Below are 12,064 nucleotides of genomic sequence, written 5' to 3'. Positions count from 1 at the left end.
ACTTCAGCAAATCATAAAAGTAAGTTCATCAGAGACTGGATTTTCATTTAGGCAGAAGGTGATAGAAGTTTTCTTTCCTATTATCTTGTATTTGCTTGAATATTTTGAACACTAAAATAACAAATTACTTTTTTCTGAGTTGTTCTGTCTTCTACAGATAGAAAATACCTACATGTGTTAAAATTCAGTGACTGGCTGGATTTGTGGGGCCAAACATTTATTAACATTATGATTTAATATTGTGTGATCAGACACTGTCCAAGGTATGTCTGATTAAAAGTCTCTTAGAACGGTCTCCTTTGTAGAGTGAGAGAGTTGGAATCCAGCCCTGGCTATCTGCTCTTGATTTGAGGTTTTCACTGGATTGAGTCTTTGCTGTGATCCCTGGTTTCTAGGCAGCACTCAGTTTTTGGAGCGTGCAAGGTCCCTGGATAGCCAAACCCATTTGACACAGGGAATTTTTCAGGAAACTTTTATCTGCAATGATCCTACCAGGGCAAAACTTTGCACCTTCCCTGAGTGTTTCCCAGCAGGTTGTGTCCTCCCATGTGAAATCTGTTGCTCATACCATGTTCCCAAGCACTATAGCTATGTTATTTTCCTTTAACAACTCATCCATGTGTCATCTGTTCCTCTTTCCTATTTGGCTGTTTCTAAGCCTTCCAGATAAAGTCCTGTTTTATTTAGATTGCACACTCCAGGAAGGTGGCAACATGGTGATATGGGGAAGTGCTGCAGAGCAAATCTGTATTCTATAAACAATTCCTCCTTTGCTGTAGAGTGATTAAATGGTTTCAGTGCCTTTTAGGATCATGTGATGGCTGAATAAATCCCTCCCCCTTTTATTATCCTCTTGAAAGTTCTGATCAGCTGGTCTGTATTCACCAACACCACTGAATTTTGGTAAGGAAAGGAAATCCTGTAGAGCAGTGGATGCTGCAATGAGGTGTGGCTCAGGGCCAGGTCCCAGCCACACAAAGTGCACAGAGTGTTTGGCTGCTCATGAGAGGGTGGTTTGAGGCTTCTTGTGGTTGGTGTCAGTGCTCCTGTGCTGCCAGCCTCCATCTGGGCATGTGATCCATGTGTTCCAGCATATTTGTAGTTTCAGTTATTAGGCTGCTCTGCTCTCTTCTTTGGTAATTCCTCCCACTTGCTTGAGTGGGAGTGAGCAGTTTTCTTGGCCTGTGGATGACAGAGGAAAGGCAGGTATATTGGCTCCTTCTGGAACTTGGCTGGGCTGAGCTGGAGCAGGTGCTCCCTCAAGTATAGGAGTGGAATATGTTGGAAGGACAAAGCTGTAAAGAGAGAGGAAATCATCATGATAATTGTCAGGAGGATGTGCCAGCGGGATCAGACATCTGTTTCCTTGAAGTTTGCTGTGTTCTCATTATGCCCTTGTTTCTCTATCAGTCTGCTTTCCACAGGAGAAGGTGTTTCATATTGATTCATGTTGGAATTAACTTGTAGGAAGGGAAAATGGAGGGGGATGGGAAACAAGGATGTGTTTTCATCGAAAGAGATCAGCATTTTTACTCTCTTCCTTCCTCTTTTTGTCAACTGTTCGACAAGTTGATCAGGTTAAGAGAGTCAGACACTGGCCTTATGGTAGCCAAAAGAAGCTCCTGCTATGACCTGACTGAAAGGAGGCAAGAATAGGAAGGTCTCTAGTGAAAGCCATCCCCTTTAAGAGCTTTTGAGTTAGTTTTAAGCTAAGCTAGCCATGAGCAAGGCTGCCTAGTTGTAGGGAGAGTCATACAACTCTTTTTTTCTGAACTGTGTGTAGGGCTATGCAGTATCGGTAGCAGACTTGTGGAAAGACAAAGCTGTGCTCTGTGCATACTAAACATGCCTGGTTTGGAAGGTAAGGCTGCAGCTTGGCAGGCCCAGCCTGCATTCCTGGTGTGGACTGACTGCCTTCCAGACCTGTTACTGAGTCTCTCTGCATTAGAGGAAAACAGAATGAGCAAAGACACTCTAAAAAATGCCTGCCACTCCAGGTGACTTTTGGGGTGATCGTGAAGTAAAATTGAGCAATTATGGAATAATGAATCATAAGCATAGAAATGAAATACAAGTTAGATGTTGCAGAGTTTGAACCTGCAAAGAAACTAAACTTCATGCAGCTGCTGACATTGACTGAAATTGGCAGTGTATACTTTTTGGGGGATGGTGAAACTCTTTAGCCAGTTTTAGGACAATGTTTTCATTATGGATCAATAGATGAAATAATTTCTAGACCAGTTTCTATGGCAAAGATAGGAGAAATTGGAAAAAAATTTATGTGCACACACACAAACCCACCTACATTAAAAAAATCTAATAGGTATGTATATTTCATAAAACACTTAAGATTTTAAACATGTGCAATTACAATGTATTCTAATTGCACCAAATTAAAGTCAGCCTTGTGCAAAGCTGTTTGGCATCCCATCTGATATGGATAATAATTCAAAACAGGTACAAGCTACAGGGTATTTTTATTACTGGCGAAGATGCTTGCAGGGTGTTGCTTGTGCTGTAGTACTCTGTGCTGTAGTGCAAACCCCATCTTACCAACACATGCAGGACCTGGGGATTGCCACAGGCCAGCTTCAGGAAATCCTCTTAGACTTCTCAACAGGGTGAGCAAACTTCTTGGGCGTGTCTGTTTACTGTCTGCAATAAATGCAGTGGGAGGGAGAATAAACATCTCAGTATGTTCTGTGTGAATCAGCAGCTTCATGGCTTCAGACCAGCCCAGTCTATTGAACTGGCTGCTGTTGTGAGACTAATGGACTCCAGACTCTGCTGCCAGGTACTCAGAAGCTCTGACTATCAAAACAAGACAGGGGTCACAGTAATACCATATTGAAGGTTGATTTGTTTACAGCTTCATTAAATCCAGCTCATAATGAGTTCCCAGGTCATGCACTGAGATTAAATTCTGTTGATAATCTGACCTTTAATCTCTACCCTCAAAGGCACACACAATAGCTCCCTCCCTCCCTATCTGGGAAGAAAAGAAAACTCATCAAATAAAACCTGTGCAGTGCTTTGAATGTGTGAAACACTACATGTGATTATTCAGGATTCTTGAGTGTCTTATCTCTCCCTGTGACTGTTGTATAAAGTAACAAGCTAAATTTTACTCCCCAAAAAAATTGTTTCCCTAATAATGTAGGGAATTTGATTTCTCATCATTTAGATATTATTTCTTTTAGTGTTTTGTTTAATTTTCTATATTTTAGAACAAAAAAAAAAAAGGTAAATTAACTATAGATGGAAGAATAAGCATGAGATGGAAGGATAAGTGCCTGTGGGTAAGGAGCAGGGTGAGTGCCACTAGGTGCATAATTAGGTTGAGATGTATACAGTACAAGGCCCAGAAATGTTACAAAATATATCTTCCTCTTTAAAAACACCAACCATTGTGCCTGGGGCAGAATTTCCTTGGAAATTTCTCTAAAATATCTCCAAAGAATCTCTGTAAAAATTATATTTTCCTTCTCTTCCCCAGGAGGTGTCACTGGCTGGCTAAAATAGCGACCAGTACTAAAACAGACCAGTGTTTGATGTGCTGCACGTACTGGTCTCAGATTTGTAGCACAAGAGCAGATCCTCAGCTTCTGTGAGCTTGCAGGCAGATGTGCCATTATTTTCCCACTATAATGATGCAAAAGGTGAATCAAATAAGGCCACCCTCAAAGCTGTGGAGAACGAGCCACTTCTGCTTTGTAAGAACCAAAAGAAGAACTTTTGTCTTCAGTGAAAGGTGCTATCAGTGCTCTACCTTTCAGTTACAGTTGCTGGCGCCAGTTTTGAGTTCAGGAAGTCTGGGTTGTTATTGGGGCCCACTCAAATCCCAATGCCAGGTGCCTTGTTTCTTCTCAGATGATTTGTGTAGGTGTAGAGGCACATTTGGTGGTTACTGTCAGTTCCTAGCAGTGGTCATTACATTAGGGTTTTAAATAAACCTCTTTCTGTCTTTGATCAGGTCCCTTCTGTGACATCTGGATTTCAGGCAGCAGTTGACTTGCTCAGTCCTTTGGCTTTATTTCAGTTCTCTGCAGTCACCCGAGGAAAGGAATCCCCTTCAGAGCAGAGTAAGTGTCAGATGGCTTTTTACAGTAACACTCTGTCTTTTTGTGTGTAGCATTGGTCTCAAAGTGAAAACTGTACTCATACCATTCCAGAAGCAGGACTTTGTTTATTCATTTAAAACCCACATTAATAGTTTATGAACAGCCAATCAGAAGTTCCACTGGACCTTGGTCCTTTTATTCCCAAGAGAAGGTTTTAAAGACGAGTGCTTTGAAGATTTCTGACATGTTTGTTGTGTTTTCCTCAGCCACTGGCTGCAGTAAGTGAAGAGATTTAAAAATAGATCAAGACATGAGCAAGGGAGATGTGAGTTTGCTTATTCAAACTGAAAACCAGGAACTTCAGACTGGAATTTTATTTCTCAATTCACGACTTGGAGATGTAGGATTCTCTACGTCTCTGTAGGACTCATTTTGTGGCACGTCTTGCATGGCTATTTAAAATGAGCATGTGAGGTGGGAACTGTATATTCTCAACTGTATAGTTGATAATCAACTGTATAGTTGATAAATGCTACTACAATAGAAGTGTTGTGGTTTTATTGTCAGGCTTTGCCTGGAAAACACCGCCATGTTTCTCTCCCCACCTCCCACCCCCTTGGTGTTTGTTTGGGTTTTTTGTTTTTTCAGATCTTCAGAATCTCAAAATTTTGGGCCTGGCCTATTTCCTGTACCTCTTCCTGTTTTCTGGCTTGGAGTACACACTGAGTTTTCTCACTCACCAGAGATTCCACTTCAGCAGGTATTGCAATAAATGTTGTATATTTTGACTGGGATATTTTCCAAAATCTTGATTTAAGGTCCGTTCATGTATTTTCAAGAGAGGGTTTCTGACATTAGTAAAACCACTCAGTAAAATCCCCCCTGCATTCTGTGCTTTTTGGGCTTTATGAGAAGAATTTATGAAGTATAGGCACAATGTTTATTAGGAAAGGAAGTACTCAGTCTACAACTTCTAAGAACTGGGGAATATAAATACCCAAGATTAAATTAAAGCTCCTGGAATAGGTATAGCTGTGCTAGTTGCACTGATTATAGCAAAACGTTTTCTTGATCAGAAGAGTTTTTGGGTATCAGGACAAATCTTGAAGCTCAAAGAGGTGAAGGATGGGGGGATATCTGTGTGATGATATTTGCTCATCAGCAAATTCTGCATGGCATATGGTGTGCAGTCATGTTAAGAGCCTGATTTCCTGTAGTCAACCACCAGAGAAGAAAGAGAACAGAATCCACCAACAGCTCAGCTTGAAATACTTTTCTTTCCAGCTCATAGGAAGAATTCCAGCCAGGAACGTGAAGTTGCAACTTGATTCCTGTGCATGTCCTTCCCTTTGAGTAATTCTCAGGGGGTTGTCTCATCTTTCCCTGTCTTTCATTATAGTTTGTGGTTTAACTAATCCTTGTGTGTCAAGGAGAGGTTTTGTAGTGCACTGAGCTTTGTTGGGTCCTGTGCATTCAGCCCTCAATGAGCTGCAGAGCTGTGTGCCAGCAGTGCAGTCTCTGAGGCAGCAAGCTTGTTGTGGAGGTGAGGCCCTTCAGTTGAGAACATCCACATAATTCAGTCAATAAGAGAGGGGAAAGGGAAAATTGAAGAAAATTGAAGGGCAGAGGGAGTGATGTCTCAGACTTCCCAGTGTGACACCAGATCACCACCACGCTGTGCCTTGCTGACCTCCATCAAACCCTCCATGAGCTGCACCTTGGAAACCAACATCTCCCATGCACGTGGCACAGATGCTCACAGCACAGGGTCATTGATGTGTTCAGTCTTTGTGGGCCACTCCAGAAACCCTGACCTGCCGCACAGCAGCCCAGAGGTGGCTGTAGCACTTGCCAGCATTGTCCCATCTATACAACAAATCCTTGGAGTTTTCCCTTGTTGCTCTCTGCTCGCCATGGCAGCTGCTGCCAGCATTGTGAGAGCTCTGCAGTGCTGTGTGAGCCCCAAAGGATTTTTGTCTCCCTTGCTCAGGGGAGGGTTAGCAGGGGAGCGGTGGAGCCCGAGGTGGAACGCTCCGTGCGTGACTCTGTAATCTGTGTTTTTGCCTCCCTTCCAGCATGCAGCAAGGCAAGATGTTTTTCTTTATCGGAATAACAATGGCTGTGATCCAGGGAGGCTATGCTCGCCGAATCAAGCCAGGAAATGAAATCAGAGCTGTAAAAAGGGTAAAAAAAAAATAAATCAATATTTCTTTTTCTTTCCCCCCTACAAATCAGATATGTTAATTTTCAGTCTGAAGTGCAGTGAAGGGTAGTTGGAGGTTATAACTGTATTTGCCCAATCAAAAGACATTTCTGTCTCGTTTATCCAGCTAAATGACTTCTCAAAACTGATTGTTGGGCACTTACCTGCCTAACTAAACTTGGGAACATTAGAGCCCTTTCTTATGATATGAGCAACAATACTATTGAAACTTTGTGTTCTTCATATTTAATTGCAGTAAGGAATGAGAACAGATTGTCTATCTGTGCAAATTAGGTAAAATATTGTGAAGAGTATGTTTTATTTCAGTGACTTCTCTTGCAGTGCTGAAACTACTAAAGCTGCTTCAGGGCTGATCTCTGACTCTCTTTCTGGGAAATTATTTTCAATCTGGCTAACTTTGTATGTAACAGGCTTTCCCTAGAGTATATTTCACTGTTGGGCAGGGAGAAATAGATTCTTTTTCCAATCTTTGGTTTCTGATCATCAGTATTACACGTAACAAAAGCACAAATCAATGTTCAGACTGAGGTTTCACTGACAGAAGTGTACATTCCTATGTTTTACTTGGCTCTTTCCTCACAGAGATACTGCAGCTGCTGTGCTGGGATGACAGGGAACAGCTCCCTGCAGTTTATACAGCTGTGGGGACAGTCAATGTGTTGTGTCCTTTACATTTGTGTGTGGAACTAAACAAAGCACTACCTTGGCTCCTTGGCAATAGGTTTGCTTGGACTGTTAGAGCCTTGATTAATGTATTTTACATTATTTTGAGGCCAGATGGATTTCAGTGGTGGCAGGGTAGAATATTTCCAAACCACTACATTCCAGTGAATTGACTCAGCTTCTCTTAAAGTGATTTCTGCTGGTGAAACAATCTCCACCCTGGTTCCTGGCAGGCGAACATTGATGTCAGGCTGCTGGTGTCACGTTTCCCTGTGGATGAGCATCAGCTATGCTGCTTCATCCTCCACATCAGCTTCACCCATGTTCTCTGCCAGCCTGCTGTGTTTGCTGGCACTGCACTGCCCTTTGCACCTCTCATTTTTACACTCCTTCCTCAGCCCTGCTCTGGGAAGTGCAGTTACCTCAAACACTCATTTGTTGGGCTGATGGCTCATCATGAACCACCCGTGTCCACTCTGCAGAGAGCCCCAGCCCTGGGCACTCTTTCCCATGGATGCCTGTGGGTTTTGTGGGACTTCCCCCTTTTGCTGAAGCTATTCTGGCAGTTTGTGAATCTGCACCATATGGCAAACGTGGCCTCTCTTAGCACAGTGGTTACAGTAGCTCATTATTACTGAATCTTCAAAATGAGGCACTCAGTGGCAGTGAATACCTTCCTTTATCACACACGAAGCAGATCTGATCTGTCTTTTCTGCAGGAGCTCTGTAAGTGAGGGGGACATCACAGGGGAATGGAAGTCCAGCTCTTGGAGGAGATGAAAAATGCTCTTTATTTTGGGGACTTTGAATACCCTCTCCCCGCCTTTTTTCCTCTTGGATACTGAAATCCGAAAGTGAAAGATAAAATCAGCCAATAATGCTGAGAAAAAGCAGAGGAGCTGTAGTCCTGCCGCACACAAGCTTTTTCTTCTCTTGTGCCAGCTCAGGAGATGAAGAGTTAAAGCCAGATTTCTGTCCAGGTCAACACAGAATGAGAGATAAAACCCCGACACGACAGATGTGTAGAGAGAGAACTTGTGTGTGGTGTGCAATCATGTGATAGAGGGAACAGAAAAGTTCATTGTGCTGCTGTGTGGCCATTCAGGTGACTGAAATGTCTACTTGGGAAGAAAGGGCTTTCTGCTTGTAACTTGTTTGCTGTCTCATCCCCCGAAGAGAACTGGCAGGACACCTAGAGTTAGGCTTTAACAGGCTCGGCTCAGATGTAACCGTGTGACTCACTCCTTTTGCAGGCTATTATGTTGCTGATTCCAGCGTTCCTGTTAATTGGATGGGCTGCAAATGTGACCATGCTGAGTGCTGGACTGTTGCTGTACTCCTTCGGTGAGCTGTTCAAAAGGCACTGCAAGCTAAGCACAAATGATTTTTCTTCATATATTTATTCACACTTAAAAAAGATGCACTTCTAATCTAATTTCAAACTACAAGTAACAGAAAGTTGACACTTGGGTTTATGAAATATGAACGAAACGGTGTCTGGGTTTTTTTTCTGATGCTGTTTGTATCACAGGAAGCTGTCATGGTGGTATTTGGAAGCATCCCCAGTGCCCCTGTTGTCCTGTCTCATCGTGGAGCTCTTGAGGATGGGTTTTTTAACCCCCTCTTAACAGACCTAGAAGCAAAATATTCACTGAATAGCTCAGCTCAGGAAAAAAAGCAAGACATCAAATCTTTGTACCTAAGTGGTGTTGCATCGTTCTTTAGGCTGGAGACCTGCACACTCTGAGGGTGTTTGGACTGAGGAGAGTGAGGGTCAGATGCTTTCAGTGTTTGTATAAATTCTATTCTGCCAGCCTAAGCTGTTCTTCATGGAAACAGTCATGAATGAGGTTGGATCCATCTAATGGATGTCTAAAAAGAGATTTCAGGTATTACCAATGCTGCTAACTATTGTTAAGCAGCTCCATATATAACTTACTACAAAAGTGGACTTCTCCTTTGCATGGTACAGCTTGACTTAGTAGTAGACTGTAAACCACAAAATGTACCTATTGAGTCTATTATTTGTCTGGGGCCAGCTGTGTGTTTGACAGGTGAGGAGTGAGAGGGGATGTTCATTATGTTTAAACATGTTTGAGTCTTCCCTGGCCCCTTCCTGTACAGACGACTCCACCTCTTCCCAGTTAAGCCAGCTAGAAATGCCCCCTGGGTTCTCCTCTTCTCTCCCTCCCTCTGCCCAGCAGTTGGGACACCTGAAGTTTACGCAACCTTGTTCATTCTTGCTCTCCTGTTGTCCCTTCTTTCCTTTCCCCTTCCCCTTCCCCTTCCCCTTCCCCTTCCCCTTCCCCTTCCCCTTCCCCTTCCCCTTCCCCTTCCCTTCTGCTTTATACATTTGAGGCACTTCTTTCTTGGCAGAAAAGGCCCCTGTTTCAGTAAGAAGGCAGTGATTGCTGAACAACTCTTGTCTTTTGTGTCCAAAAAATTTTGTAACCTTTTCTTCTTGGACATGACTGTCTTCTTTCCCAAGAGAGCCTGTAGCTGCCTCTTGTCCCTGAGTGTGGTGCACTGTGTGCACAGGGACAGCGTCACTCCTATGGCTACGGCCACCTCATTGTTTGGAACAGCAGCGATTCCCTGCTCCACCTGAGAAGAGCACAGTGGTTTGGAAAGCTGCCAGCTGGCTGTTCTGCCCTGTCCATCCCTGTCCCGTGGGCTCATGGCATGAGGGATGCTGATGTGAAACATCTGCTCGGAGCACTCACAGCTCTGGGCTCTTCCTGCAGGTTGGCTCGGAGTGGGTGTTCCCTTCACTGAACTGGATTAAACCTGGTGACTCAGTGGTGGTAGAGTGCCCAGAGCTCAGCATATTTCTCTGCAGCAGGAACGCTTTTGGGCCACATGTTTGTCACTCTTGCTCTTGTCTGTTCTGAGCTCTGCTGTTCACTGACAGTCTCTTCTGTGGATTTTTCCAGCTGCAGCCATTGTCATCCCGTGTTTGTCAGCAGTGGTGTCAGGCTATGGTGAGTGTCCTTCCTGCTCTGACCGGCTGCCCTTGGCCACATCACTGACTTTTGTACTGACCTGGCTCAGATTACAGGGAACTGACCTTGAGTTGAGTGAAGCATCAGCGGGAAGAGTTGTGGGTCCATCTCAGGCCCTGCTGCAGGGGAGCACAGGAAGCACCCCCTGGCTCACTCCTGTGTGATAAAAGTGATAATTTCAGCAGTAACAGCAATGATCTGCGTGACCATCTGTATCACACTTGAATTTTGTGCTGTGTAACACAGCTCAGGCCAGTGTGATGGGGAAACTGCAGCAACCTCATTGCTGGTGGTGATGAAGGAGAAGTGGGCAAAGGCCACAAATGTCACTGAGAACAGTCTGGGCTCTCTGAAAGAGACACTGGCCATCCCTGCCAGCAGTGAAATAATTTCTTGCCAATTCCTTAGAAAAGACCTTCTGAGAAACCTTCTGGCACTGGTTGCTATGTAACCTTGTAAAGTAGATGTAGCTGTGGCGCCAGCTGTGGATAACATGGCTTTGGGGCAGCTGGAGGCCAGGACTGCAGTGCTTGCTGAGGTGGAAAAGCAAGGTTTTGCTCATTTTTATATTGCTCTTATTTAACTTGCATCCACAGTTCTGTGTTTATTGTACACCTGGGCCTTCTCAGAACATCTTGTGTACAATGTGAGGCCTTTGTTTTGGATAGGTTTGGGGGTTTTTGGGAGGCGTGGAACGTGCACTACAAATTGTCCCAGTGAAGCACTGGTGCCAGGCCCCAGTGTTTATGCAGTGAAGCAGTTGTGAGGGCCTTGGTGGAGGGCAAGTGCAGACTGGGGACTGGGTGAGAAACGATGGGAGGGGAAGATGCAAGTGGGAAATACCCCCAAAGAACAAGGCTCCCAGAGCTCCAGCCATGCCCAAACTCCACAATGTCACACTCTGCTTGCACAGGCACTGCCAGCCAGAAGGGACGAGTCATGGGCATCCTGAGGAGCCTGGGAGCCCTGGCCAGAGCCCTGGGACCTATCCTGGCAGCTGCAGGTGAGTGTGGCCTCGTGCTCCTTCCTCTCTTTGGCACCAGACAGCCCAGGTGGGGCAGAAGGGGAACAGGTACCCCCTGCATGGGGTCAGAGCCCCTGAGCATTTCGGGCTAAAGGGACAGAGGAAGGGGACGCAGCCTCAGAGCTTGAACTTGGGCTAATGTTAACACCAAGCAAGCCAGAACTTGTTTCCTGAGTGCAGCCACGTGCCAAGCTCCTGGCACTCTCTGGCTCAGCCAAGGGGTCAGCAGTTCTGCTCAGCTGTGCAGGAACTGTGAGAGCACAACAGCTCTGGGGACATTCACACAGCTGCAAGGACAAGCACAGTAACAAGGTGAATCCCCTTTCTTTTTCAGTTTACTGGCTGGCCGGAGCAGAGATTTGCTTCACTATCTGTGGAGCTTTTTTCCTTGTCCCCTTGGCTCTACTCAGGTCTATAAAACAGCAGACAAAGGAGGAGTAGGAAGAAACTACAAAACCATCACCAGCTTCCAAGGACCTCTGCAAGACCTGACTCTTGGCACCTGACTCTGCCGAGCAAATAGGAAAAGGAAGATTTTGATCTTCTGGAAGGAGATACGCGATGAACATTTGCAGCAACAACACACAGCAGTTGTTTTAAGGTGGTCTCTCAGCCAGCTGGGTTAGGTTTGCAAATAGAAAAACACCAAACAAATGAAAACAGACACACAATCCCCGCAAAGAGTTGAGCAAGGCATTAAGAGCAGCAGCGAAGCAGAGACAGCACAACAGCAGCAGGCCTGGAGCCCTCCCCACTCACTGTGCTGTTGCACTCAGGGCTCTGCTCCTCACCCTGGGCCTGTGCAGGGGCTGCGCTGGCACAGAACAAACTCTCAGGACCATTCTGATGGTGTTTTTGTACAAGTGGTACGAGAGTTCTGCAAATGCTGCATCCACACCTGCATGGTGGTCAAACAAAAGCAGAAGCACAGTACAGGCTGCCTGGTACCCCACTGGTACTTTGGCACAGGTGGACTATTTTTAATATACAATTAAATTTGGAGAGATGTTTTATATTTCTAATACTGTGTGATGTTTTTGATGACAAAGCCCTGTTCTTTTTGCATTACAATAAACGGTTACATTGAACA

At 44.8% G+C, this 12,064-nt stretch overlaps 1 protein-coding gene across 4 annotated transcripts in view; it reads left to right on the top strand.

The window, feature by feature from the left end:
* The window catches only part of SLC75A1 (solute carrier family 75 member 1), a 22,296-nt gene extending 10,232 nt beyond the window's left edge, over positions 1-12,064 (top strand). For all 4 annotated transcript variants that reach the window (XM_005517879.3, XM_088056624.1, XM_014262351.2 and 1 more), the window contains exons 7-13: positions 3,974-4,082; positions 4,710-4,821; positions 6,137-6,245; positions 8,202-8,292; positions 9,882-9,929; positions 10,864-10,953; positions 11,309-12,064. In XM_005517879.3, the coding sequence (XP_005517936.1) occupies positions 3,974-4,082; positions 4,710-4,821; positions 6,137-6,245; positions 8,202-8,292; positions 9,882-9,929; positions 10,864-10,953; positions 11,309-11,415 (666 nt within the window). In that variant the 3' untranslated portion in view covers positions 11,416-12,064. The remainder of the gene's footprint in view (positions 1-3,973; positions 4,083-4,709; positions 4,822-6,136; positions 6,246-8,201; positions 8,293-9,881; positions 9,930-10,863; positions 10,954-11,308) is intronic.

Source organism: Pseudopodoces humilis, chromosome 6 (assembly GCF_049639895.1).
Source record: "Pseudopodoces humilis isolate 2021_Gansu_Grassland_sample_001 chromosome 6, ASM4963989v1, whole genome shotgun sequence".
NCBI lineage: Eukaryota > Metazoa > Chordata > Aves > Passeriformes > Paridae > Pseudopodoces > Pseudopodoces humilis.
This window is presented reverse-complemented; position numbering and strand designations above follow the sequence as displayed.